Source organism: Zea mays, chromosome 2 (genome assembly GCF_902167145.1).
Source record: "Zea mays cultivar B73 chromosome 2, Zm-B73-REFERENCE-NAM-5.0, whole genome shotgun sequence".
Taxonomy (NCBI): domain Eukaryota; kingdom Viridiplantae; phylum Streptophyta; class Magnoliopsida; order Poales; family Poaceae; genus Zea; species Zea mays.
The window spans coordinates 111,823,155-111,847,914 of NC_050097.1; the positions used below are offsets into that span (position 1 = coordinate 111,823,155).

The window sequence follows — 24,760 nt, forward strand, 5'->3', positions numbered from 1 at the left end:
GAACATGCATGCCCAGGAAGTGATGAAGGGGGCCAAGATCCTTCAGTGAAAATTCCTGTTGGAGAGCAGTAATAGTCCGCCGGAGAAGATTCATGGACGAAGCAGTTAGCACAATGTCATCTACGTAAAGAAGAAGGTAAATCATATCTGTGCCCTTGTGGTAGACGAATAATGAAGTGTCAGACTTGGCCTCAACGAATCCAATTTGAATCAAGTGAGAAGCAAATCTACTGTACCAGGCACGAGGGGCCTGTTTGAGGCCATAAAGTGACCGATTGAGACGGCACACATAATCAGGATGAGTGGAATCTTCAAAACCGGTGGGCTGAACACAGTAAACAGTTTCTGACAGGGTCCCCTGAAGAAAAGCATTGTTGACATCAAGTTGGTGAATCGGCCATCTGTGTGAAAGAGCCAGGGAAAGAACGGTCCGGACTGTAGCTGGCTTGACCACTGGACTGAAAGTTTCAGAAAAATCAATACCAGGTCGTTGAGTGAAACCCCGAAGAACCCATCTTGCCTTGTAGCGCTCAAGAGAACCATCAGCTTTGAACTTGTGTTTGAAAACCCACTTGCCAGTCACAACATTGCAATTCGGCGGTCGAGGCAGAAGATCCCAAGTGTGATTACCAATAAGAGCAGAATATTCCTGTTCCATAGCGGAGCGCCAATTTGAATCAGTAAGTACTGCGCGATATGTCCTCGGAATGGGGGACAGTGCGGCGGCTTCAAAAAGAGCAGGAAACCGAAGACCACTCTTGCCACGGGTTGTCATCCTGTGGTGGTTGACCACTGGATCGACAGGGACTGCACCAGCAGGAATAGGTGGTGCAGTGGCGGTCGTCGGAGAAGGTGCTGGAGCAGTAGCAGTGGGCGGGCGTCGAGAGTAGACCCGTCCGCAGAAACGATCAGCAGGAGCTGTCGTTCTATGGACGTCGGGCACGGTAGTAGACCCAGGCGGCAGTATTGTTGGTGCCGATGCGCCTGGGAGACCAGCCATCCGGGCAGGAGACTGGGACATCGGGGCAGGCCCAGCTGGCGCGGCAGGTGGCTGAAATGCCACCTCTGAGGAGACGAGGGGCACAACCGGCGAAGGGGCCACCGGTGGGGGTGGTGGTGGCATACGAGTACCTGAAAAAGAAGACACGGACGACAGTCCAAAAGGAGCTGCAACCGGGTTAGTGTAATTGTCAAGGAAATCGAAGGCCGCTGGTGGGGGTGGATGGGAAGCCTCAGAAAAGGGAAACGAGGTTTCATCAAAAACCACATGACGGGAGATAATGGCGCGATTGGAGTGGCGATCAAAGCATAGGTAACCTTTGTGGTGGGGGGAATAGCCAAGGAAGACACAAAGAGTTGAGCGAGGGGATAATTTATGTGGAGTGGTGGCAGAAAGGTTGGGGTAGCATTTGCAGCCAAAAACGCGAAGGTGGTCATAGGATGGGTTGTGACCGAAGAGAGCAAAATGCGGTGTAGAAAGTGCGAGTGTTTTGGTGGGTAGGATGTTGAGGAGGTATGTTGCAGTCCCAAGAGCCGCAGCCCAAAAATTGGGGGGAACACTGGATTGAACGAGGAGGGTGCAGATGACATTGTTGATGGAACGGATGACACGTTCAGCCTTACCATTTTGAGCTGAAGTGTAGGGGCAAGACATGCGCAGACGGACTCCATGGGAGGAGAAAAAATTGCGGGCTTGAAGGTTGTCAAATTCGCGACCATTGTCGCACTGGATGCTCTGGATAGGGACACCAAACTGCGTACGAAACGTAGGCAAAGAAATTGGTTAAGGTGGAAAGGGTGTCAGATTTGAGACGTAAAGGAAATGTCCATAAATAGTGAGAGCAGTCATCCAAAATAACAAGGTAATATTTGTGGCCAGACACACTGGTGATGGGTGATGTCCAGAGGTCACAGTGAATTAACTGAAAATTACAGGTGGCGCGGGAGGAAGAAATAGGAAATGGTAGACGGACATGTCGTCCGAGTTGACAAGCATGACAAGGATGAGTACTAGTATTTTTATTACAGGAAATTGCGGATGACTGCGCTAAATGTGATAAAACGGCGTGACCGGGATGTCCAAGTCGTTGGTGCCATAGGGTAGATGCAAGAAGAGCAGAGGCCGGGAACCGCAGGGGGTATAGTGGACCAGAGCTGTTACATCTGAAGATCTCGCGCCGAGTGGGAAGATCCTTCACAGAGCAGCCAAAAGGATCAAATTCAACAGAGCAATTATTATCAGTGGTAAATTGACGGACAGAAATCAGATCCTTAATGAGCGAGGGGGAAACTAGAACATTATGAAGAGAAAGGTTATAGGGAAGACGAGTGGTGCCAGTGGAGGTAACAGGGATAAGATGGCCGTTGCCAACGACAATATGAGTAGGAAGATGCTGGGAAGAGGGGGGATGAGATATTATACCAGCGTCAGATGTCATGTGACTGGAGGCACCAGTGTCAAAGTGCCACTCTTGTTGGGGTGGCTGCTGAAGAGTGACAGTTTGGAAGTTGGCAGCGAGGGTGTGTTGATCCCAGACGGGTGCAGGCGTAGAAGGATCGGCGTAGGCAGGGGGCGGCCCATATGCTGCAGCAGGGACAGCCCACTGACCAGGAGTGCCGGCGACGAAGGCATGTGGTGGTGGGGGCGAGGCAGCAGGCGGACGAGGAGTCGAAGGTGGACGTTGGCCAGGCCACATGTAGATGGCCCCCGTCCAAGGGTTGTAGTAGTTGTAGTTGGAGGAGGGTGCAGGGCCAATGATGTCGCTGCTGCTGTTGCTGGAGGTTCTACCACCGCGCTTGCCTCGCTTGCCGCGTTGTCCGGAGGAGGAGCCATGACCGGGACCGCCCCCGGAATGGTGGGAGGGCGGGCGCTGATGTGAAGGACGCCCAGCGGGAGCGGTGGGTGTAGATGACTTGGAGTTGCTGTTCTCGCCAGGTGGTGTAGTAACAGCAGCGAGAGCTGCTGCAGGAGCAGCATTGGTCATGGTGAGCTCCTCCAGAGTAAGATCATCGCGGACCTGCAAAAAAGTGGGGAGAGGAGAGGTGCGACGGAGGTGAAGGCCGAGCGCTTGAAAGCGTTCGTTGAGGCCGCGAATGATGTTGAGGACAAGGGTCTTGTCGGAGACCGGCTCGCCAAGATCGCGAAGATCTTCGGCAAGCTTTTTGTAGCGGCGGCAGTAATCAGCTGCGGAGAGGTCGCCCTGAGTGAAGGAGCGGAAAGCTTGGTCGGCGTATAGAGTGCGCGTCGTGCGGTTCCCAAGAAATTGGGACTCAATGGCGAGCCACAGGACACGAGCAGATGCACCGCGCTCGGAGATCGTATCGGCGAGGTTGTCGGTGATGGAGCCGTTGATCCAAGACAGAACAACGGCGTTCATGCGAGTCCAGTCGGGCGAGTGGTGGACAGCATCAGACAGCACGTGGCAATCCAGAGAGAATTTGGTGAGGGTTAGGAGGAAGGACTCACGCCACCGAGAGTAGAAGGTGGAGTTGACGTCGAGGAGGAGTGGAACGAGGGCCCGGATGTTCTGCACGGCGACGGCTTGAGCGTGCAGATTGAGAAGTGCAGCCGCTTCGTGTTGGAGAAGAGCGGCAGAAAGCTGGGCGACGGAGTCAGCACCAGTGTCGTCGGAGGTGAGGTCAGTGATGGGGGGAGAGAGGGCCGCCGCCGCGCGCTCGTGGGCTGCACGGGCGAGGGCCGCACGGATGCGGGCGTCGGCGGCGTCGCGCTCGCGCTGGGCGAGGGCGGCGTCCTGCTCTGCAGCGGCGGCGCGAGCCAAAGCAGCCTCACGAGCAGCCAGGGCCGCGCGCTCAGAATCAGCAGAGGCGTCGCCGTCAGGATCGGTGATGGCCGGAGAAGTTGGCTGGAGGTCGGCCATGGGGAAAAGCAGCGCCGTAGAGGAGGCGCGCGGGGGTGGAGGGCAGGAATCAGGACCTAGGCTCTGATACCATGTGAGAGAGTTGGAAGCGTGTGTTTGTATATTGATAATGATAGACAGCACATGTACAGGTATATATAGGGGAGGAAGGTGAGAGGTAAAAGAAAGCCTTCTACACCTAAGGAAAGATCTAGAGTACAATCAGATCCTCAATCATAGTGATTGAGATCCTCAATCAGATCCTCAATCATAGTGATTGAGATCCTCCCCTAATCCTCTCTATCTATATCAGACAATACTTCCATATAGGGCGGCCGGCATATCTGCCAGGCGTCAGCCAGGATACAGTTTCTAACAGTAACAGGTTTCAGATATAAGCAGCAATTGGCAGAGGAATAGTCTTCATTCTGGCCCTTTGCATGCACAAGTAAATGAGTCTTGAAAACAGTAAACTCTTATTTGGATAGACCTAAAAGTTCTCATTCTCCTTTGTAATTATTTACTTTGTTTGGCTTGTACATAAACTTTTCTTAATAAAAAATATATGTGCCGAAAAGGACAAATGTAAAATATTACAGCTTTACACAAAAGAAAAAGAAAAAAAGAAACTGCAAGATTATATGGAAATATAAAAGCAGCGGAGGTGTATGGCATCAATATTACCTCTAAGAACAATCCAGTAGAGAAACCTTGTTGCAGTGGATTCCCAAACGGACTGCCACCATTTATAGCATCACGGATTCTATCGTTGAAACTGTAAATATGATATGGTAGTGGTATGGGATATAGTCACATTGCATAGATTAATATTAATAGAAACTAAATACATAACAAAAAAACAAAAGGAGAGATTCCAAGACAAGTTATTTACTAGATAAATTGTACCGAGATGCTTTCTTTTTTGGATGTCGATACTTCACTTTTTCAGTCGTTTTATGATTGTTAAAATATACACCGGAATTTGTTTTGTTTCTCTAACAAGGCCAGCTTGTTTACAGGTAGCAAATAAGGGGGTGTTTGAATGCAGTAGAGCTAATAGTTAGTCGCTAAAATTAGCTGAAGACATCCAATCACCTCAGCTAATAGTTCAACTATTAGATATTTTTAGTAAATTAGTTAATAGTTAGCTAGCTAATTCCACTTGTAATTTGTTAGCCAAATAATTATTAGCTCTAGTGCATTCAAACACCACCTAAAAAGTGACCATTGAACATCACGAGTTTGTTCCAATTAAACTTACCTACCAATCCCAGTGCCACTCATATTTAGCTGGGATCCATTTATCCCACGTTGATTTTCCGCAACTTCACCGAAGTTCCATCCTTCACCATACCTGTAACGATGTAAATGTCTTAACAGTTGAAAACATGGAAACTGTGTGCCAATACCATTAAAACTGATTGCTCTGTCAGGAATCTCAGTCCTTACAAGTATATCTTTGAACCATCTACTCCATGTTCATCAATTGTAAGGCTTTGAAGAGCCGATTTTGCTCTAATCTGTGTTCAACAAGCAGGATTGTTCTCAAGTACCGAGTACATCACAATAAATTAGGGAAAAGGGAAATTCTACTGCCCATAGACATTGTGTGCAACAATCCAATCACAATGTCACATGTCACAAAAAACTAGTACATTTGGTTTACTCAATAGCGCATGGGGGTAGTTCGGCCAAAAGAGGCGCGAAGTAGGCACTCAGGATGAAAGGAAGTGCCAAGGGCCGTAGCAGCGTCCAGGACGCCTAGGGCACGCCGACAGCATAGGGGCTGACAGCAGCGAGGCCCGGACCAGACAACCCCAGACCAGCCACGCCCAAGCTGGTGGGGGCCAAGCCGTGGTCGTGGCCAGCGGTGCCTAGGCCACTGGTGGCTGGGCCAGGCTGGGCAGCCACGCCGACGACAGGGGGAGGAGTGGGGCGGCGGCGATGGCAAGAGCCCAGGCAACAGCGCCCGCAGTAGGGGCAGCGCTGGTGGCAGGAGGGCAGTGAGGACGGTTCGGGAGGCGACGATGACGCGCCTGCAACGTGAGAGGGGTGAGAAGCAGGAGGGAGAGGGAAACCGTTCATGACCCTGGGCGCGAGACTTAGGATTCGCTCAAATGCCATTATGAAACTTAGGATTCGCTCAAATGCCATTATGGGAACACGCTTCGCTAAGAGACCACTATCAATCGTATGCTAACAGACAAAATGCCAGTTAGGCGGTTATTTGAAAGATAAACGTCTTTTACTATGTTGTCAGCAGTTCATCGGACACTTTTGCCCCTAGAACCAAAAGCGCCATTCTCTTCTCTCCTTTTCTTATCCTTTGTCTCCCTGAGCTCGCTCGTATCCCTCGGCGGAGATCTTCCCTCGGCGGGCTCCACCGACGTTGGTCGGCTCCCCACGGCAAGCTCCACCGGCGGCGGCCGGTTGCCCTCGGCGAGCTACACCGGTTTCCCCTCGGCTACCCTCGGCACCGGCTTCCCCTCGTCTACACCGGCTTCCACCACGGCGGCCGGTTCCCCTCGGCGAGCTCCAGGTATGTACATGGGCTTTAGGGTTTAGGGTTTAGGCTTTAGGCTTTAGGTGATTTGAGTTAGCAGCAGAGATGTCCCAACAGCGACACATTATTGGTCACCAACAGTTGGACTACAAATTTGTCTTGCACTTGGATTACTTGAACAAATCACATTATTGGTCACCAACAGTTGGCTAGATGGATTACAACTGGAATGATTCTATGTACGGGTATGATTCTACATTTAATAACTTTTATAGAAATCGAATGAAGTAGTATGATTGTATTTTTTTATTTTTTATTTTCAGCTTTGATGATGAGCTTCCGCCTAGCTTAGCATTGGTAGTACATCCTAGTGCTCACCCAAAGGTTGGTATTGACTGGGACGCACTTCAAATTGTTGAGAGCCAAGATGAGGAAGGTATGATAGAAATTGTTGCCGATGACAGAATGTATGAGTTGATCGGGTTGAGAGCTGAGGATGAAGCTGCTGAGAAGGCGGGTGAAGCTTTCAAGATGCAAGAGGGTGATGTCAATAGAAGTTATAGTGAGAATGAAATTATTGATGCAGCCATCCCTGTTGATGATGAAATTCCAGATGAGAGGGTGATGTTGCATGACCCAGACAAGCCTTGTATGGATATTGGAACAGTGTACCCCAGCATGCGTGACTTCAGGCTAGCTTTGAGACAGTTTGCGATCAATGAAGAGTTTGAGCTAGAAATATATAAAAATGATCCAAGTCGATTTATTGGTAATTGCAATGGAGAAGGTTGCCCTTGGCATATTGTGGGACGTAGGCAATAATCTGGGAATAGTGTTATGGTATAGACTTGTTATTACTAATCTATGTTGTGCCCTTGCCATCTATGTTGTTACTAACTGAGGTTTATTATTGCAGGTAATTGTCTTAATTGAGGAACACACTTGTACTTCCAGTGCTAGAAGGAAAACCACGACCCCTACTAGCGCTTGGGTAGCATCAAAGGTTATCCATCTCCTCAAGGAGTCTAACATGGGTCCGAAGGAGCTGCAGAAAAGGTTGGAAGAAAAATATAAATGTGAAATTCATTATGACACGGTTTGGAAGGGGAGGCAATTGGCGATAAAAGAGTTACATGGCAGTTGGGAAGAGAGTTTTCAAATGCTTTTCAATTGGAGGGCAGAGGTGTCGAGTCGTTCTCCGGGGATTGTCATTGAGATTGACATTAAGGACGTAGATGGCAAGATTTATTTCCACATATTTTTTTGTGCATTAGCCCCTTGCATTCAAGGATTTTTAGAAGGTTGCAGACCATACCTCAGCATAGACTCAACTGCCCTCAACGGTAGATGGAATGGGCATATGGCTGCAGCCACGTCTATCGATGGTCATAACTGGATGTATTGTCACACCCGTTTCCAAAGGGAAGAGCCGGGTGCATGGCATATGTGTGCCAGGATCTATTTCCACACATATGTTGACGTCACAAGTGTAATATATCAAAAGAACAATGCATAAAAGCGTAAATAACGATTATATTAACATATTACACTTCGAACAGACATAATGTCTTAACCTTTATTCATCAAAGTACAGCGAAACAAGGACATCCATCCACATAAAGATGACCGAGGGTATCACTAGACTAGCATCCATGGAGTTCAGCATCATATCTTCATCTGCAACTTCTGATCAAAATTAAGCAAGGGTGAGCTTACTTATGGTCTTTGTGTGTGTTATGGACGTTCTAAATTCAATAATCTTGAAGGCCGAGAGCTATGGTTTGTTACAGCCGCTGCTTCGTCGGGGAATTGGACAGAGAATTTCCTTATACGCCGATGATGTGGTTCTGTTTATGCATCCGGTGAGGAGTGACTTGGAGACAGTCAAACAAGTTTTGAAGGTGTTCGGTGAAGCCTCAGGACTTGTTACTAATTTAGCAAAGAGCTCGTTTACTCCGATTTGCTGCAATGACCAGGAGGTTTTGGCAATCCAAGAGACGCTATCTTGTAATTTGGTGAATTTCCCTTGCAAGTACTTGGGCCTGCCTTTGTCTATTAGAAAGCTCTCCAGGAGGGACCTTCTCCCTCTAGTTGAGAAGGTTGCAGATAGATTGCCTGGTTGGAAAGCTGCTCTTATTCACCCGGCGGGTAGGGCTACTCTTGTCAAATCTGTCCTCTCAGCTATTCCAGTTTACCACCTTATTGCACTTCAATGCCCCAAATGGGTCATCAAAGCCATTGACAAGATTAGGAGAGGTTTCCTCTGGAAAGGCCGCAAAAATATCAAAGGTGGGCACTGTTTAGTGGGTTGGCAGAAGGTGTGTTTACCATTGACTTTGGGTGGTTTAGGTGTTCCAAATCTTGAAGTTATGGGCTGGTCCCTCAATTTGAGATGGTTATGGTTGAAGAAAACACAACCTGAGCGGCCGTGGGCTTTCTTGGATGTCCAAGTTCATCCCAATGCTGCTGCACTTTTTGCTGCATCGGTTCAGTCAGTTGTGGGCAGTGGAACTGACACCAAATTTTGGACTGATCGTTGGCTGCACGGTAAAAGAATTGCAGATTGGGCTCCTTCGCTATTTGCTGCTGTTAACAAGAAGGTTGTGAGGTCAAGAACAGTCCAGGAAGCAATTAATGGTAGCAGTTGGGTTCTTGACATTAGGGGCAATTTCTCCTCTATGGCTTTCTCCGAATTCTTCCAGATCTGGGATCTTGTTCGGGAGGTTCAACTGTTATCAGATGTTCCAGATCAGCACATATGGACACCTTCCCCCTCAGGCTCTTACTCGTCCAAATCGGCGTATGATCGTTTTATGATGGGAAGGGTGGGTTTTGCGCCTGCTGAGCTTATTTGGAGAAACTGGGCCCCTCCAAGATGCAAGTTCTTTCTTTGGCTCGCGACTCGAGATAGGTGCTGGACTGCAGATCGCTTGGCGAAGAGGGGTTTGGACCATCCTGTTCAATGCCCCCTTTGTGATCAAGAGGATGAAACGGTGCATCATCTTTTAATCTCTTGTGTCTTCTCTAGGGAAGTGTGGTTTAGGATTTTCTCCCTGGTTAATCTGCGGCAGTTCTCCCCCGCAAGGGATGATTTGGTTTTCCAAGATTGGTGGGCTAATTTGGAGGCCAAGCTCCCTTATGCGCTGCGCAAAGGGATTAACTCCCTTGTGATGTTGGTGGCATGGTGGCTTTGGAAGCAGCGGAATAAATGTGTGTTTGAGGGGGATGCTCCTAGTGGCAACCAGATTATTCAGAATATCAAAGACGACGCTCAGAGGTGGTGTCTCGCGGGTGCCAAAGATCTGGGCACCATCTGGCCTTAGTTTAGGGGCAGCTTTGGCTGTCTTCTAGATGGATGTTTATTTTTATTTTTATTTTATTTTATTTTTATTTTTTTGTTGTTTCTCTGTACTCTGGTCTTCTTTAGACCATTGGTTTTTTCTTCTATCTTAATATATCTAATGCGCAGTTCTCCTGTGCGTTTTAGAAAAAAAAAGCTTACTTATGGTCGGGGCTCAGCAAGTGGGGGAAAATTAATGCAGGTATAACAAGGTGAGGCTAAGGTTGAGCAGTAAGCATTTTAGTTGGTCAACATTTTATTAACAACATCTGTCTTACTAATAAGTGTGAATCCCAAGTATTCCCATTAACAAAGGTACAAGAGTATATAAAAAAAACACTTAAGTGAAACCAATTAAGCAAATCATTGGCAGATCATCGGATCTCGATTTATTTCTATCTTCAAGTTCAATTATCATGTGAGGAGTCTAGGCTGCTCATAACCGTGAGCACGGCTGATATATCAGTTTTACACTCTGCAGAGGTGGCGCATCTTTACCCATGAGTCGCGATTCCCTTCTAGCCCGGGTTAGCCAGACCCGTATTCACTTCCGAGGTGAATGGCCAGGGTCTCACTACGAGGCTTCTCCCTAGAGTCCTCATTACGCAAATGCTGGAAATGGTCAACTGCATAAGATACACCTACCGTAACCAACTTATAGTCCAGTCCACAGGGTAAAGCTTTGGGAACTATGCCCGTATCCAATCTGCCTGAGCCGGTACTATAAGCGCTTGCCAGGTGCCCCCGTTCCTGGTCGACCACGACCAACACCCAACATAAGACTTCCCTAGTTATTTAGCCAAGACCAGAGCCATGATAGTTCTCATGGTAGCACTGTTTTCCCGGGTGGTCACTCCATGTTCCAATTAATATGCAATAATCTTGTTTAACCATCGGGTTAACAACAATAATGTAAACTTACCATTTTGGAACATTAATATCATAAGCGGGAGTGACGGCATAAAGTTAAGTTGTAGCAATAGCATAGCTACTTGATTAGATCATAATCCTAGGTTAAACAAGGAGTAAGGTTGGAAAGGTTAGGGGTATCTAAATAGGTAACCCATCAAATTATGCATATATTCATCGAAGAATAAACTTTATTAAATGTATTGTTTGGGATCAAACAGAGTATGCAGAGGGAGAAGTCCACGTGCCTTGCTTATTGAAAACTTGAGGTTCTTCCACGGACAGGAATAGATATTGATTCTTAACTACTAGATCAACCACTGAATATCACACAAACAAACAAAAAGAACAAACACCACTCAATAACATACAACATTCACCATACGTAAAGCTAAAAGAAAGACTAACGAAAAGAGCGTTCGCTTTTTAAAAACATTACATGCAAGGGTTATAATAAAAAAGGTATTCTTTTCAAAAATGTGTGATCTATACTTTATAAAACAAGACATGAGCTTAAAAATATCTTAATTAAAATATACAAATATTAGGTTCACCAATTTAATCTTTTATAAAACGTCATATGTGATATGTATAAGATTAAGGGTTTATAAGATGATAAAACATGTTATAACAATATTAAACCTTTTAAACTTTTTTAGAAAAGATATATGTTATATATCTAAGGTTAATGAGTTATGAAACACATTATTAATTTTTAGAAGCATTATGGAACATCTTATAAATCATTGTTAAACATTCACTTATGATAAACTAAGATATAAGTCTAAATAGATTTTATGTGAAAAGATCATTATTATTAAACACCTATTTTATGAAAAACTAGGTTATAGGCCTTAAGTGGATTTTCATGCAAAAGATAATGAACAAATAACTATCTTTTAAAACACATGACCTATATTATTATATTCGAAGTCATATATATAAAGTAACATTTTAAGTTATAAAAGAACTTAAACTCTTATTACTTTATTTTATCCTTTAGGAAAAACTAAATGATTCGAACAAATTGACTAAATGTGTTATGAACAAGTTGACAATAGGTTTGACTAATAAATTATGATAAAGGATAATTAATCCATTAATTATCTTTAATTCTATTGTAGGAACAAATGATCTAGATAATTAAAATAAATACTATATTTATTGGTATATTATTAACTATCATTTTAGTTATGACGGTGTGAACACTTATTTAAGCCATTATATCATTATTAGAAAAGTTATATGACATATTACTATTGTAAAACATATAATTATGGATACTTAAATATGAGACTAAATGAGTTTTATGTGAAGGGATAATAAATGATTGTCATTCTGTTTTTATTAGAAAACATATGGTCTACATATTCTTTTAAGTTTCTATTTAACACGGCTATACTTACACATCTATAATAAACATTGTTAAGTTATTAAAACATGATATCTATTAAAAAGGTCATTTTAAACTAGAAACAAATTATCTACTTCATTAGTAAGAAACCTATGTTTATCAATATAACTATCATTTTCTTTATTAGAAAAGTATGAGCGTCTAATTAAGTTATTTTAACATTATTATAAATTCTACTATTTCAGTTTTCTCCTTTCTTTTCTAAATATAATTTATACGTATAACTAAAAATTGTTTATTTAATTCTTCTAACATTAATATACTAAGAATTAATTGTAAATTACTAAATGGGACTTTTAATAACCTATTTATAGTTATTATGACATAAATAAGCATTTTACTATTCTAAGTAATTAAGTGCTATACTTATGAATACATTTATTATGAATAGTAAAATCTATATATTTTCATTCGACCGAAAATACGTGGCTCAGTACTCCTTCTATTTTTCTTATGCCAATAAGTTTACACTTAAAATACTACTAACCATTATCGTTCCACACACACTAAAGCGAAATTAATTATAAATATTTCTATTATGAAAATCACTGAAGTAGTGAATAGTGACCGTATTCATTTTTAGAATTATAAAATCATACGCATATTCAAAGTATTGTCGCGGGGTTCGATTTTGGCTACACGTATACATCGCATCTCTAAAATCATATACGTGAATCGCCAAATGGCATCATCTCAATATTACAACAATAATTCACAATAAATTTAAAACATGATTTAGAAAATAAATATTTCAGGGTTGTCTTCAACCTTGTGTTTTCGTTCCTGCGCAGGGATGAACGTCGACGAGCAGGGAGGGTTCAACAGGCAGGGGAACGGGCGCGATCGTCGTGCTGTGCGGATGGAACTCCGGCGGGGAAACACAGACGGTGAGCACGAGCTCCGGCGAGGCTCCACGGACGGCGGGGCGGACTGCGATGGCGTGGTCGAACTCCGGCGACGGCGTGGGCGAGCAAGGAATGGGAGAAAGAGAGAGGGAGCTCGGAGAGGAAGAGAGCTCGGCTGTGGGAGGGAGAAGAGAGGAGCTCGGCCATATTTATAGAGAGAGGGAGGGGAGAGGAAGAGATGGTCGGCGTCATGCCATTGATGGCATTCAAGGATCTTGAATGGAGGGAGAAACGGACGCAGTAAACTCCATTAACGCGGAGGAACGGACGCGTGCGGTGACGCTTGGGCGCAGTCGGTCTTCGGCCGGTCGGGGCTTCCTGGGCGCGGGATGCAGGGCGTCGATCTTCTGGCGGCGCGTCGGCTCGGTCGGGCTCGGCGCGTAGGGGCGGGTGCTGCTCGGGTCGTGCAGGCGCCGGGCAGGATCGCGAGGCGACCGGTCGGGTTGGCTTGAGCGCGCATGGCCTGGGCGGCGTCGGGCTGGGCGTGCGGTCTCCTGGCGGCGCGACTTGGGAAGAGGAGATGGAGAGAGGTGGGTGGTAGAGAGAGAAGAGAAAGGGAGCAGGGGGCGGCGGCTGTTGCCAGGAGCAGGGGACGGCGGCTACAGGGAGGAGCTAGGGGGCGGCCGGCTCATGGGCCTAATGGGCTTAGGGTTAGGTTTTGGGTTTTCTTTTTCTTTTTTTCCGTTCTAAAGTCAAAATATTTTTTAAATAACCCTAAAAATTATAATAATTAAACCAAAATTATTTATAAATAAAATATTTATTTTTAGACTAATATTATTATATATATTATTTACTAGGATTTTTATTTAAGAAGAAATGCTATTAAATATCCGAAAATCAATCATGTGCAATAAAAAATTTATTCCAAATGGAATAAATAACAAACACTTCAATGAAAAATTTATTATCATAAACACCATTAATAAACTAAATGTTTTATTTTTATTTGATGATTTTTATGGTGTTACATGTATCCACTTGCATTTGGATTCATAGATGGTGAAACTGATGATAATTGGGTATGGTTCATGAGCCAACTGAAAAAGGCAATAGGAGATCTTCCATTGCTTGTTGTATGTACAGATGCATGCAAAGGGTTAGAAAATGCAGTAAAACTTGTTTTCCCTCAGGCTGACCAAAGAGAATGCTTTAGGCATCTCATGCAGAATTTTGTTAAAAGGTTTGGAGGTGACATATTCTCTAAGATGTACCCTACAGCTAGGGCATATAGGCCAGAAGTTTCACAATACTTTTACAATCAAGTTGTGGAAGCTTCCCTAGATGTAAAGAAATGGCTAGATACTTATCACAAGCTCAAATGGAGGAGTCAGTTTAACCCTGCCATCAAGTGTGATTATGTCACCAACAATCTAGCTGAAGTCTTCAACAACTAGATTAAAGATTGGAAGGACCTTCCTGTTGTTGAGCTTGCAGACAAGTGTAGGGAGATGATAATGGTGTTGTGGGAGAAAAGTAGAAGAATTGGAGAAAAACTTAATGGGAAGATCTTACCTGCTGTTTTACAACAATTGAAGGCAAGGACTAGAGGCCTAGGGCATCTATCAGTGACAAAGGCTGGTTTTTTCTCTGCACAGGTTGAGGACAGCACAAACACTCACAATAGACATGTAGTGAAGTCATATTTGCATGAGTGTACATGCCTAGAGTGGCAGCACACCGGCAAACCTTGTCCACATGCATTGGCTTTGATTACAGCACAGGAGAGTGTGGATGTGGAATTGGAAGATTTTGTGCATGAGTTCTACTCAGTACAAAGGTTCAAAAATGCATACAAGAGAATAATTGAACCACTACCTGATAGGTCTCAATGGCCAACAGTGGATCTGCCCTATGTGGTTGCTGCACCACTTGACAAGAGAGGTAAAGGAAGGTATAAGAAACTAAGAATTAAGAGTTGTTTGGAAGGTGGGAATAGCAAAGGGAAAAAAGTAGCTACAGAGAAAGGCAAGGAAGCTGACAAGAATGCAGTACTAGAACCTGACATGGAGGGTTCAAACCAATCTGAGAAGGGGAAAAGGAAGATGATTAGAGGCAAAAGAAAGTGCAAAAGATGTGGAATTAGGTCACAGTGAAACTAGCTACAAGTGCCCATTAAACGGAACAAAGAAAAGGTAAGTGATGAAATGTCTAATTTGAACATGTGCACTGTTATATTTGTATCTAACTGTGTTGTCCAACTTGTAGGAAGAGAAAGCCTCGCATGAATAGAACAAAGTATGGGGATAATGCCAAAATCCCCAAAAGTCGACTTCAAGAAAGTGTCCAAGGTCAAGGTGTTGTCCAAGGTCAAGGTGCTGTCCAAGGTGAAGCTAATGTCGAACTTGAAATTGTTCAAGATCATGGTGCTGTCCAAAGTGAAGCTGATGTCCAACTTGAAGAAGCTATCCAACTCGAAGTTTCTCTTCCGGTTACACCAACAAGGGAGTCTATTTTACAGGACAGCCCAATCAGAGTCACTAGGAGGTAATTACGATTATGTTGCATCAAGTCGCAGCTAGTTGTGTCATTAAATTATACTGTTCTTCAATTTTTCAGCAAGCTTGCTATGTTGCTAGGAGATGGACAGTCACCTCCCAAGAATACAACTCCTAAGAAGATGCTAGTAAAGAAGCTCACACCAAGGAAGCTGAAGAGAGTCTAATAAGCTGTTGTTTTTATGTGGTATCCAATATTTTAGTTCTAATAAGTTGTTGCTGGGAGATGGACCAGTCAAGGATTTTTAGTCGTTCTCTTTGTTGTGCTAGTTACTTTGGACTGAAACAAATGTGTGTTGTTATGCTCAAGAATTCCAATTTTCTCTCTCGTGTGAGATCTGTTCATTGGCCCTGTTTGGCACAGCTGCTGCTTGTTGAAAAAGCAGCTTATCTGAGTGCTTGTTGGCTGCTTTTAGTGTATTCTGAGAAGCAACTGAACTGATAAGCTGCTGCAGAAGTTGTCTGTTTGGCAAAACTTCTGCTTAAATTTGTGAAGAAGCTAAAAATAAGTTGTGTCAAACATGACCATTACCTGTTGCTCCTCGACCATTTTCTGTTGCTCAAGAATTTCAGTGCGTGATGCTTTGCAATGGCTGTTGGCACTGAACCCAGGTAAAAGTGTACTGTGCAGTTTCAGTGCATTCCTCTGTTCATGCCGGATATCACGCTCTCTGCACTAAACCCAGGTAAAACTGCACTAAAACTGCGCTTTTGGTTCTAGGGGCAAAAGTGTCCGATCAACTGCTGACAGCATAGTAAAAGACGATGATCTTTCAAATAACCCCCTAAATGGCATTTTGTCTGTAAGCATACGATTGATAGTGATCTCTTAGCGAAGCGTGTTCCCAAAATGGCATTTGAGTGAATCCTAAGTTTCATAATAGCATAATTCCAATTTTCTCCCCCGGGCTCTGGCGGTATTGGTTGTTGTGGTCAGGCAGCAGGTGGCCAAGGGAGGCGGTGGCTAGGGGAGGGGGAGCGGAGGAGAGAAAGGGGCCTAGCCAGATACTATGTTGAATGGTGTAAAAACACTAGCCCTAGAGTGCGCTGAGTACTCCATGTATATATCAAGTACATGGGCTAGGCTCTAGGCCCATTACATTTAGACATAGAAAAGATAGTCTAACAATATGGAACCAGAGGGAGTGTAGTTTCAGTGCCACTACAGAACAACTTCCACCCGCAGCTATTACTCAGTGAGATTTGACAAGATTAATGCAAATACTTGTACTAGATCATGGGATAAAACCAAAAGAATTATTTCGGTTTAACCACCAAATCATCATGATACTTAATTCAGTCTGAAGATGAGCTTACTTACCATTGTCTTTTTCATGATATGTCCCATTAGATCAAATCTGAACCCGTCAACCTAAGGCAACAACTATACGATCATAAATATAGATAATAATGAACAATAGGTCAGTGTTAAAAGACATGCTACCACTAACACAATTTTTCGGTCACAAAAGAAAGTAGAGAAGCAGCATATTGCCATTAATGTATTCTCCTGTGATTCTATGCACGTTCTTCTACTTATTTTCCTGTGATTCTACATATATATGATGTTTTACCATTATTACGACTCACTTTGTAATTTACTGCCCAATTCAGAAGGTCATCCACGATTAATCTATCAACCATGAAATGCTCACTTGCTGTATTGTTCACAGCCGCGCTGTTCTCAGTCTGACCATTAGAGTCCCTTCTGAGGTAGTATCCAGGTACAATCTGTAAATATCATCAATAAACAACAACGATAAGGATACATGAGGGGCAAAAGCCTTAGCAGATATGACTTTTTTGTCAAAAAATGGATAAGGAACTTTGAGATAACTGACAAATGTATATGTTAGAACCATAAAACATATTTCTGGGCCAATGAACAAAGCAATCAAGGGGCAAGCATTTCAAATATATCTCATTTCTTTGTCTAATATTATAGTTCACCTATTTCTTTCTACTAGTACACAACATAGCATCCAAGGGAAGCTGTTAGCAATATATTTTATAATTTATGTCAGTGTAACAGTTTATTCTCTTCGCAGAAAGGACATTTTGTTTGTTTGAGGGGAAGAAATGACACTTTGTACTGTTCAGTAAACCAAAATTATTTTCAAAATCCCATGCTCGAAAGAAAATTTCACTAATTTATGTAATGTAAATGTAATGGTTTTTTATCTTAACTACATTGTAAAACAAAGTTACTATAGAACTAGTTAAGAGAAGAAACTTCAATTGGACATCGTGCGTAGGTTTGAGGCACGGCCTGATGTCGGCCTGGCCCATTTTTATTCGTGTCGTGCCTTGAGCTCTTATTTTCGGATCGTGTCTGGGCGGCTTCAAATGGCACGGGCCAAACTTTCATGTCTAATCCCAAGACAAACACGCCCAGGATGGACCCCTTACTAATGCGCTAGAACAAACCAAAACTCAAGCACGACCTGAACATAAACTCATGGATGACAGCGGGAGGTTGTGAAGGGTGGTGGAGGAGGCGCCAACCGCCAAGGGGTGGAAGTGGGGGGAGACGAAACGATCATTCTGATTTTGGAGTAGTTGTGGTGTCTTGTAACATTAGGGACATGCCTGACCAATTTCAACTAAACAATAGCAGGCCTGCTTGGATCCAGTTTCTTGAGAAATAGTTTCTGTTTCTTGGGTTTCTGATTTCTGGAAATTTGTTTGGCTAACTGGTTTCTCCCTTGCACTGAAAAAATGAAAATGATTCAACCGGTTTCTGTTTCAAAACACCTAGGTTTGTATTGTTCGGCAGAGTTCATGTGGTTTATGCTAAGAAACTCAGCATAAAAACCCTGCAAAACAGGCATTTGTCATGTCTTTAACTCTGATTATGAGAAATTACATGATGTGATCTTGTAAGGCCCCATGGCTCCGTTTGGTAGAGATCTGGGCGGCTCTGACTCCTCCGTGCACAGTAGCGAGAAGCCACTTTTATCTTTTCTCTCAAAATTAACTAGGAGCCAGTGAAGCCACTATTTCTAGCTTCACCCGCTCTGGCTCCTCCATGCACTCTAGAAAGGAGTTTTGTTTGGAGCCATGCCAATCCGGGCTTAAATAAATCTAATAAAGATTAAGAAATACTTTTTTTATTTGGGATGTATACGGAAAAAAGAATAAAACCAGAAAACATGAGACAACCTTGTCAAGCACGGAAGTGATGGCAAAAGGGCCACTTGAGTATAGATGATTGTATACAACATCCATGACAACTCGAAGACCTAAGCGATTCAAGGCCTGCAGTTCAAAGTTTATCATGAAAAGTTGGAAACATCTGTTATCCTGCAAAATGCTGGCCACATTAAGCCCACAAGTCCTTCCTCCATGCATTGCAGAAATATGATGAGTGATGCAAGTTGCAACTCTTCATGTAAGAAAGTTCCGTGATAGAAAGAAAAGCTTACCTGCACCATCAGCCGGTACTCAATGATACGACTTGGACCATCTGGGTTACTTGCATAGCTTCCTTTTGGAACGCCCCAAACCACAGGGTTATACCTTTATTTGCATGTGACCATGCGTGAGAATAGTTTATGAGCAATAACATAAGAAACATAATGTTCATTGCACACCCTTGTGATAATTAAATATTGAATATTTGACAAGCAAAAGAAATGAAGGAAAACAAGTACCCCCAATTATAAGGGTCCTCTTCCTGAATAGCCACAATTGCAGCTTGTTGCAAATCTGACCCTGGAGGGAGTTTTGACAGTTCAATCTCATCTGCCAGAGTACATAGAAGTTCTGTAGTTACTCAAACAGAAGCTGATGGAGTCCAGTTTAATGGATTGAAATTTTATTGATAGTAATCACAGAAAGCTACGTATGAAATCAAAAAAAATGGAAGATACATGGAACCATATTAAATATTAAACCCTAAAGAGATGAAATTTCTTTGATTCAAAATGATACTTTATGAGGTTTACATATATCTTGGTATTCTAATTCATAGACCAGACTAAAAAGTCTGGGTTCTGATTTCTGGCTATTGTAAAATTTAAGAGTAAATGAATAGCATGTAAAATGCAAAATGTGGTATTACCATCTTGATTCTTGAGCAATACTGCAAGAGATTTACATTTGTCTGGTAAAACATGCAGAAAGAGTTGAATCTTTACCAACACATTTCCAATTGCTCTTTATGTCATCAACACCACCAAATTGAAAGCTTGGCAACAAATGGACATGAGTCAAACCGGCATCAGATAGTTTCTTTAGGTGTTCTATGCCTACAGAATCCTGTATCACAAGTTGTAGAATGGATATAAGATGCCTGTTGATGAAATAAAGTAGTAAAAAATCTGAGTCATATATTAATTTAACTGTGAATAACCTGAAATGTAAATGCACAGAAACCTCCTCGGAAAGGACAGTCCACTGTGCTATCATGGGCACTGTAATAAAAAATTGACAGCAAGCAGAGAGTTCAATTCTGTATATTAGCCTGCAAAGATCCATCCCACCAAATTTACAGTCTCGTAGAGTTGTTCACCTGAAATCACGAATGTGCAATTCATATATGCTTATGTCAGAGAAGGAATCAAGCCTTGGCTTTTCAGCCGCCAATCCATCCCAGGCAAGTGGCTTTAATGTTTCATTATTAATATCAACCAACCAAGTTCGTGTGCTATTTGCAGAAAGCCTGGTAAAAATAACAAGCATTAATGTCTTCCTATTTCTCCATGGCTAGTATTAGTATCATGAACTAAGAAAAATGCACTTTACCCTCTAGCATAAGGATCAGCGGCTAAACATTTCTCAATGTTTCCTGTAGTTTGATGATATACTGTGACTTCATATAGATAATACCGGTTCTCCCAGTTCCTTGGACCAGTAACACTCCAAACACCATTTAACTCGTTGAGTTGAACTGTTTCCAGTAAAGGGCCAGCTGGACCATCATAGAAGCTCACACTTACATCCTGCAGTAATAATGGGAAAAATCATACAAGTGGAAATTATAAAGGTGTAGAAATAATACTTAAAAGGCTCAAAGGCTTCTAAAATGGGGAACCTGTGCTGTAGGAGCCCATAGGTACATACTCACAGCTTCTTCACTAAAAATAGTACCAAGCGGTCCAGTGTAGGCGAACATGTCATCCAATACTCCAGGTAGTTGCAACCCAGTAACATCTTGCCTGTTCCCATGAGCTGCTTGTAATAATACATATTGTCCTGATGAAAGTTTTGGTGAAGGTATTTACGGAAAAGGCAGTCCAGATTAAAAAGTACCATCAAATGAAGCAACAGCAAGTTGACATTTCACCAAGGTGGCAACATCAACGGAGCTCGGAATTCTGAAGGCTCTATAAGAGCTGATAAAAGGGAATTTCTGGGTCACCTAAAGATAGTGAAATGATACTTCAATGTTAGAATACTGTTTGAAAAACATAACACAAAGAGTAACAATCATAACAGGAACTGCAGAACAACAAATTACAATAATACTCGTACACTGGATGGAAGTCCATCATTTTCTGGTTGCAGCTCAACTTTGGAATCATAACCTACCAAACCAGCAAGAATTGTAATATTAATGAGGCTCAGGCTGTTACTATCATAATCACTTGGTGCATGTGTTTACAAGGCAGTAAGGCACCTGTTGATGGCACCTACCTTTCATATCCTGACTCGACATGCACATTGTAGCATTTCTGCTTGCATATAAGAAGAGAGAAGTTTTCTGATCACTGATATTCCATGCAATCAAGGATTTTGTCACCCAGTAAGCCCTCGCATCCAACAAGAACCCCTGCAAAATGCAACTTCGGTGAATGACCAAAGGAACACTAAAAAGCCAGAAAGCGGTAGCAAACAAACAAAATACTAAGAAATCCTCAGTAGAAGGCTTTGAGTGAGCTGCAGATGTCATTTTAACAGTGGGGCCGAATCAGCAATGAACCATCCGTGGCAAAATTTTGTGCTCCAAAGTTTTGGGCAACAGCATGGTCTGAAATGTGAGACTTGGACCGGTAATTTCCACTGCAATAGACTTGCCGACACTAAAAGTTCCAATTCTACGGAAGTACTATCCAATCTTATAGACAAATGTACACATATCATTCCCAGTGATGGATCCAAATATTTCACAATGTTCAAAAAACCGCCCAGTTTCCGTAAAAGTACACTGGTTTCCAAATGTATGCCATACTCAATGACAATGATAAGACCCACTACCATTATCCTGCTGGCGTTGGTGCAGGTGGAACACAGATCATCACCACGAGCTCACAAACGGTTGGGGGCATTCGTGTGAGTGTGACTACAATGTAGACCCGACCGACAGGTTAGGCGTAATCGCGTAATCATTGGCAAACGAGTGGCCCAAGTGATAATAATTGCGTAAACTCTGGAATGTGAGGAGGGGCAGTGGCGGCCGAACCTGTGCGGACTCGGCGACGGCGACGCCGACGTCAGAGCTGGCGCCCTCCTCCGCCGTCGCCATGGGGGGCCTCGGCGCGACGGGACGCACCCTTTGGGCCACGGGATCAGCGGGGCGCGCGAAATGCGACGTCGGCGGCGAGGATTGCGGTGTCCTGGATCGCCTCGGCGAAGCTGACGACGGAGCGGCGGCAAAGCGCGGAGGTGGTGCGAGCAGGAACGAGGGACCGGCGTGGAGCAACATTTGCGTCCGCGTTTGGATTCGGAGGGAGAGAGAAGGCGGTGAGGACAGCTTCGTAGTAATATTGATTGATTTATTTGTTTATTTACTTATGTGACATTTATATTATTCATATAAAGGGGAGATTCTCAGGAAGAGAAAGTGAGAAACGGAAGAACTAGAAGAGTGCTTGTTTGGCTAATAGCTACCGTGGCCATCTTATCTCTTTTCTTTATCTTCTCATTTCTATACACGTAATGTTGTTTTCGTCAAGACTTCCCCGTTAAGGTATATCCAGCTCTTTTGCTTTGTTTTTTTTATTCTGCCATGTCTTCACGGCTGGTTCTCATATTTGATAAAGTTATTGATTTCTCGTCTTTTCCATACATTGAGTATTGGTATCCGTTTGGTTCCTTTAGTTCAATGACTAACATTTAGTTAGGAGACTAAAATTTAGTCCCTATCATGTTTGGTTTATGGACTAAAACTATTCAAAACACATTAAAGGTCTGTTTGGTTCGTGGATAACTATGTCACACTTTTGTCACACCCGGATTTAAGAGATAAAGCCGGGTGCGTCTCATATATGCGCTAAAGAAAAACATCACATATAATGACAAAGTGTATAGAGACAAATGTCACAAGTATCATTATTATATAGCGGAAGTCTTACAAAAATAAATGATAATAATAAAGCGAACTAAACGTCCATCCTTGGCGCCATAAAGCTGACTGAGAGTCGTCACCTAGATGAGCTCGTACTCTTCATTGTAAGACTCCTCCTGGACCACATGTTTTTCTCCTGTGGAGGGTTTATATATCGCAAGAGTGAGCTCACAAAAATCATAGGTCAACAAGTTGTGGGAAATAATATGCATGAACTCACCAAAGGTGGGAGTTCATGTGAAGTGTAAGACTGACCAATAAATAAGAGTTAAAGTTGAGCATTGCTTTTAATAAGTTGGTTAAGTTTTATTAGCTCTTCTTCTCTTTCCCAAATAGCTTCATCTTCACCGTGATAACTCCATTGCACTTTGCACATATTTATCACCTTATTTCTTGTAACCCGAGTCAAAGTGTCAATGATCTTGATAGGATAGTCTATGTAAATCAGATCACCCTGAACACTGAGTTCTTCCATTGGTAGATGTTCCTCGGGGACACGGAGACACTTCTTAAGTTAAGACACGTGGAATACATCGTGTACATCAGATAGATGATCAGGTAGCTCAAGCTGGTAGGCCATCTCCCCAACTCGCCTAAAGATTCTGAAGGGTCCAATAAAGCGAGAGGATAACTTACCTTTAACTTTGAATCTTCTCATTCCATGAATTGGTGACACCCTAAGGTACACGTGATCACCCTCTTCAAATTCTAGTGGTCTTCTTCGATTATCAGGATAGCTCTTTTTGCCGAGTCTGTGCTACCCTCAAATTCTCCCGGATTATACGGACTTGTTCTTCTGCCTCTTGAATAACCTCAGGCCCAAAGAACTGCCTTTCACCAGTCTGATCCCAATATAAAGGAGTCATGCACTTTCTACCATATAAAGTTTCAAATGGTGACATCTGCAGACTGGCCTGGTAACTATTGTTATATGAGAACTCAGCATATGGTAGACTCTTGTCCCAACTGCCTCCATGCTTAAGGGTACAAGCTCTCAATATATCCTCCATTACTTGGTTAGTCCTCTCAGTTTGGCCATTAGTTTGAGGATGATAGGCCGAGCTGAAGTTCAACTTCGTTCCCATGTTCTCATGAAGGCTCTTCCAAAACCTTGAGGTGAATTGGGATCCACGATCAGAAACAATCTTCTTCGGTACCCCGTGTAAACACACAATTCGAGCCATGTATAACTCTGCCAGCTGAGAACCTTTATAAGTAGTATTGACCGGAATGAAGTGAGCCACTTTGGTCAACCTATCCACGATCACCCATATAGAATCATAACCCTTCGAGGTGCGAGGAAACCCGGTAATGAAATCCATACCAATTTCTTCCCACTTCCATTCGGGTACCTTTAACGGGTGCATTAGTCCAGCTGATCTTTGGTGTTCAACTTTGACTCTTTGACATACATCACACACAGCCACGTGTGCAGCCACATCTCTTTTCAGCCCATACCACCAGTACTTTTGTTTCAGATCCTAATACATCTTAGTGCTACCAGGATGAATAGAGTAATCAGAGTCCTGGGCTTCCTTCAATATAGTCTCGCGGAGGCTGTCTATCTCAAGAACACATATCTGGTTCTTAAACCATATTGTGCCTTGCTCATCCTCTGTGAATTCTGGACCTCTACCTTCAGTAATCAGATCTTTGATCTCTTGGATTTTAGCATCACCGATCTGCCCTTTGCGGTTCCTGTTCCAAGGTAGGTTCCACTTCAATAGTTATCCCTTCAGTGTGTGCAACTATTCCCAGGTTGAGTCTTCGAAAATCCTCTACTAGCTCATCGCGTAACTGGGCAACAATAGCTGCATGGATATGCTCCTTCCGACTCAAGGCATCCGCCACCAGATTCGCCTTGTCCGGATGATAATGAATCTCCAAGTCATAGTCTTTGATGAGCTCCAACCAACGGCGTTGCTTGAGGTTGAGATCCTTCTGAGTGAATATATGCTTTAAGCTCTTGTGATCAGTGTAGACTTGGCATTTGGTCCCCATAATGTAATGCCTCCAAATCTTGAGAGCATGCACTACGGCTGCCAG

General features: G+C 43.3%; 1 protein-coding gene and 1 long non-coding RNA gene across 4 annotated transcripts in view; one reads left to right on the forward strand and one right to left on the reverse strand.

Moving 5' to 3' along the window:
- LOC541711 (pullulanase-type starch debranching enzyme 1) overlaps positions 1–22,240 on the reverse strand; it is a 52,541-nt gene extending 30,301 nt beyond the window's left edge. Inside the window, exons 1-17 of one of the 3 annotated variants that reach the window (XM_008670390.4) lie at positions 21,830–22,240; positions 21,064–21,199; positions 20,902–20,954; positions 20,680–20,788; positions 20,462–20,598; positions 20,173–20,369; positions 19,940–20,089; positions 19,781–19,841; positions 19,566–19,686; positions 19,080–19,170; positions 18,852–18,945; positions 18,589–18,684; positions 17,017–17,157; positions 16,748–16,798; positions 5,307–5,377; positions 5,119–5,211; positions 4,542–4,632 (exon numbers count right to left, since the gene is read on the reverse strand). In XM_008670390.4, coding sequence (XP_008668612.1) covers positions 4,542–4,632; positions 5,119–5,211; positions 5,307–5,377; positions 16,748–16,798; positions 17,017–17,157; positions 18,589–18,684; positions 18,852–18,945; positions 19,080–19,170; positions 19,566–19,686; positions 19,781–19,841; positions 19,940–20,089; positions 20,173–20,369; positions 20,462–20,598; positions 20,680–20,788; positions 20,902–20,954; positions 21,064–21,199; positions 21,830–22,072 — 1,935 coding nt within the window. In that variant the 5' untranslated portion in view covers positions 22,073–22,240. The remainder of the gene's footprint in view (positions 1–4,541; positions 4,633–5,118; positions 5,212–5,306; positions 5,378–16,747; positions 16,799–17,016; positions 17,158–18,588; positions 18,685–18,851; positions 18,946–19,079; positions 19,171–19,565; positions 19,687–19,780; positions 19,842–19,939; positions 20,090–20,172; positions 20,370–20,461; positions 20,599–20,679; positions 20,789–20,901; positions 20,955–21,063; positions 21,200–21,829) is intronic. The other 2 variants (NM_001111450.2, XM_020547999.3) reach the window with 2 other exon arrangements.
- On the forward strand, positions 21,781–22,434 carry LOC118476344 (uncharacterized). The gene is made up of 2 exons (XR_004856304.1): positions 21,781–22,110; positions 22,189–22,434. It is a non-coding gene; the product is annotated as an uncharacterized lncRNA (long non-coding RNA).
- The last annotated feature ends 2,326 nt before the right edge of the window (positions 22,435–24,760 follow it).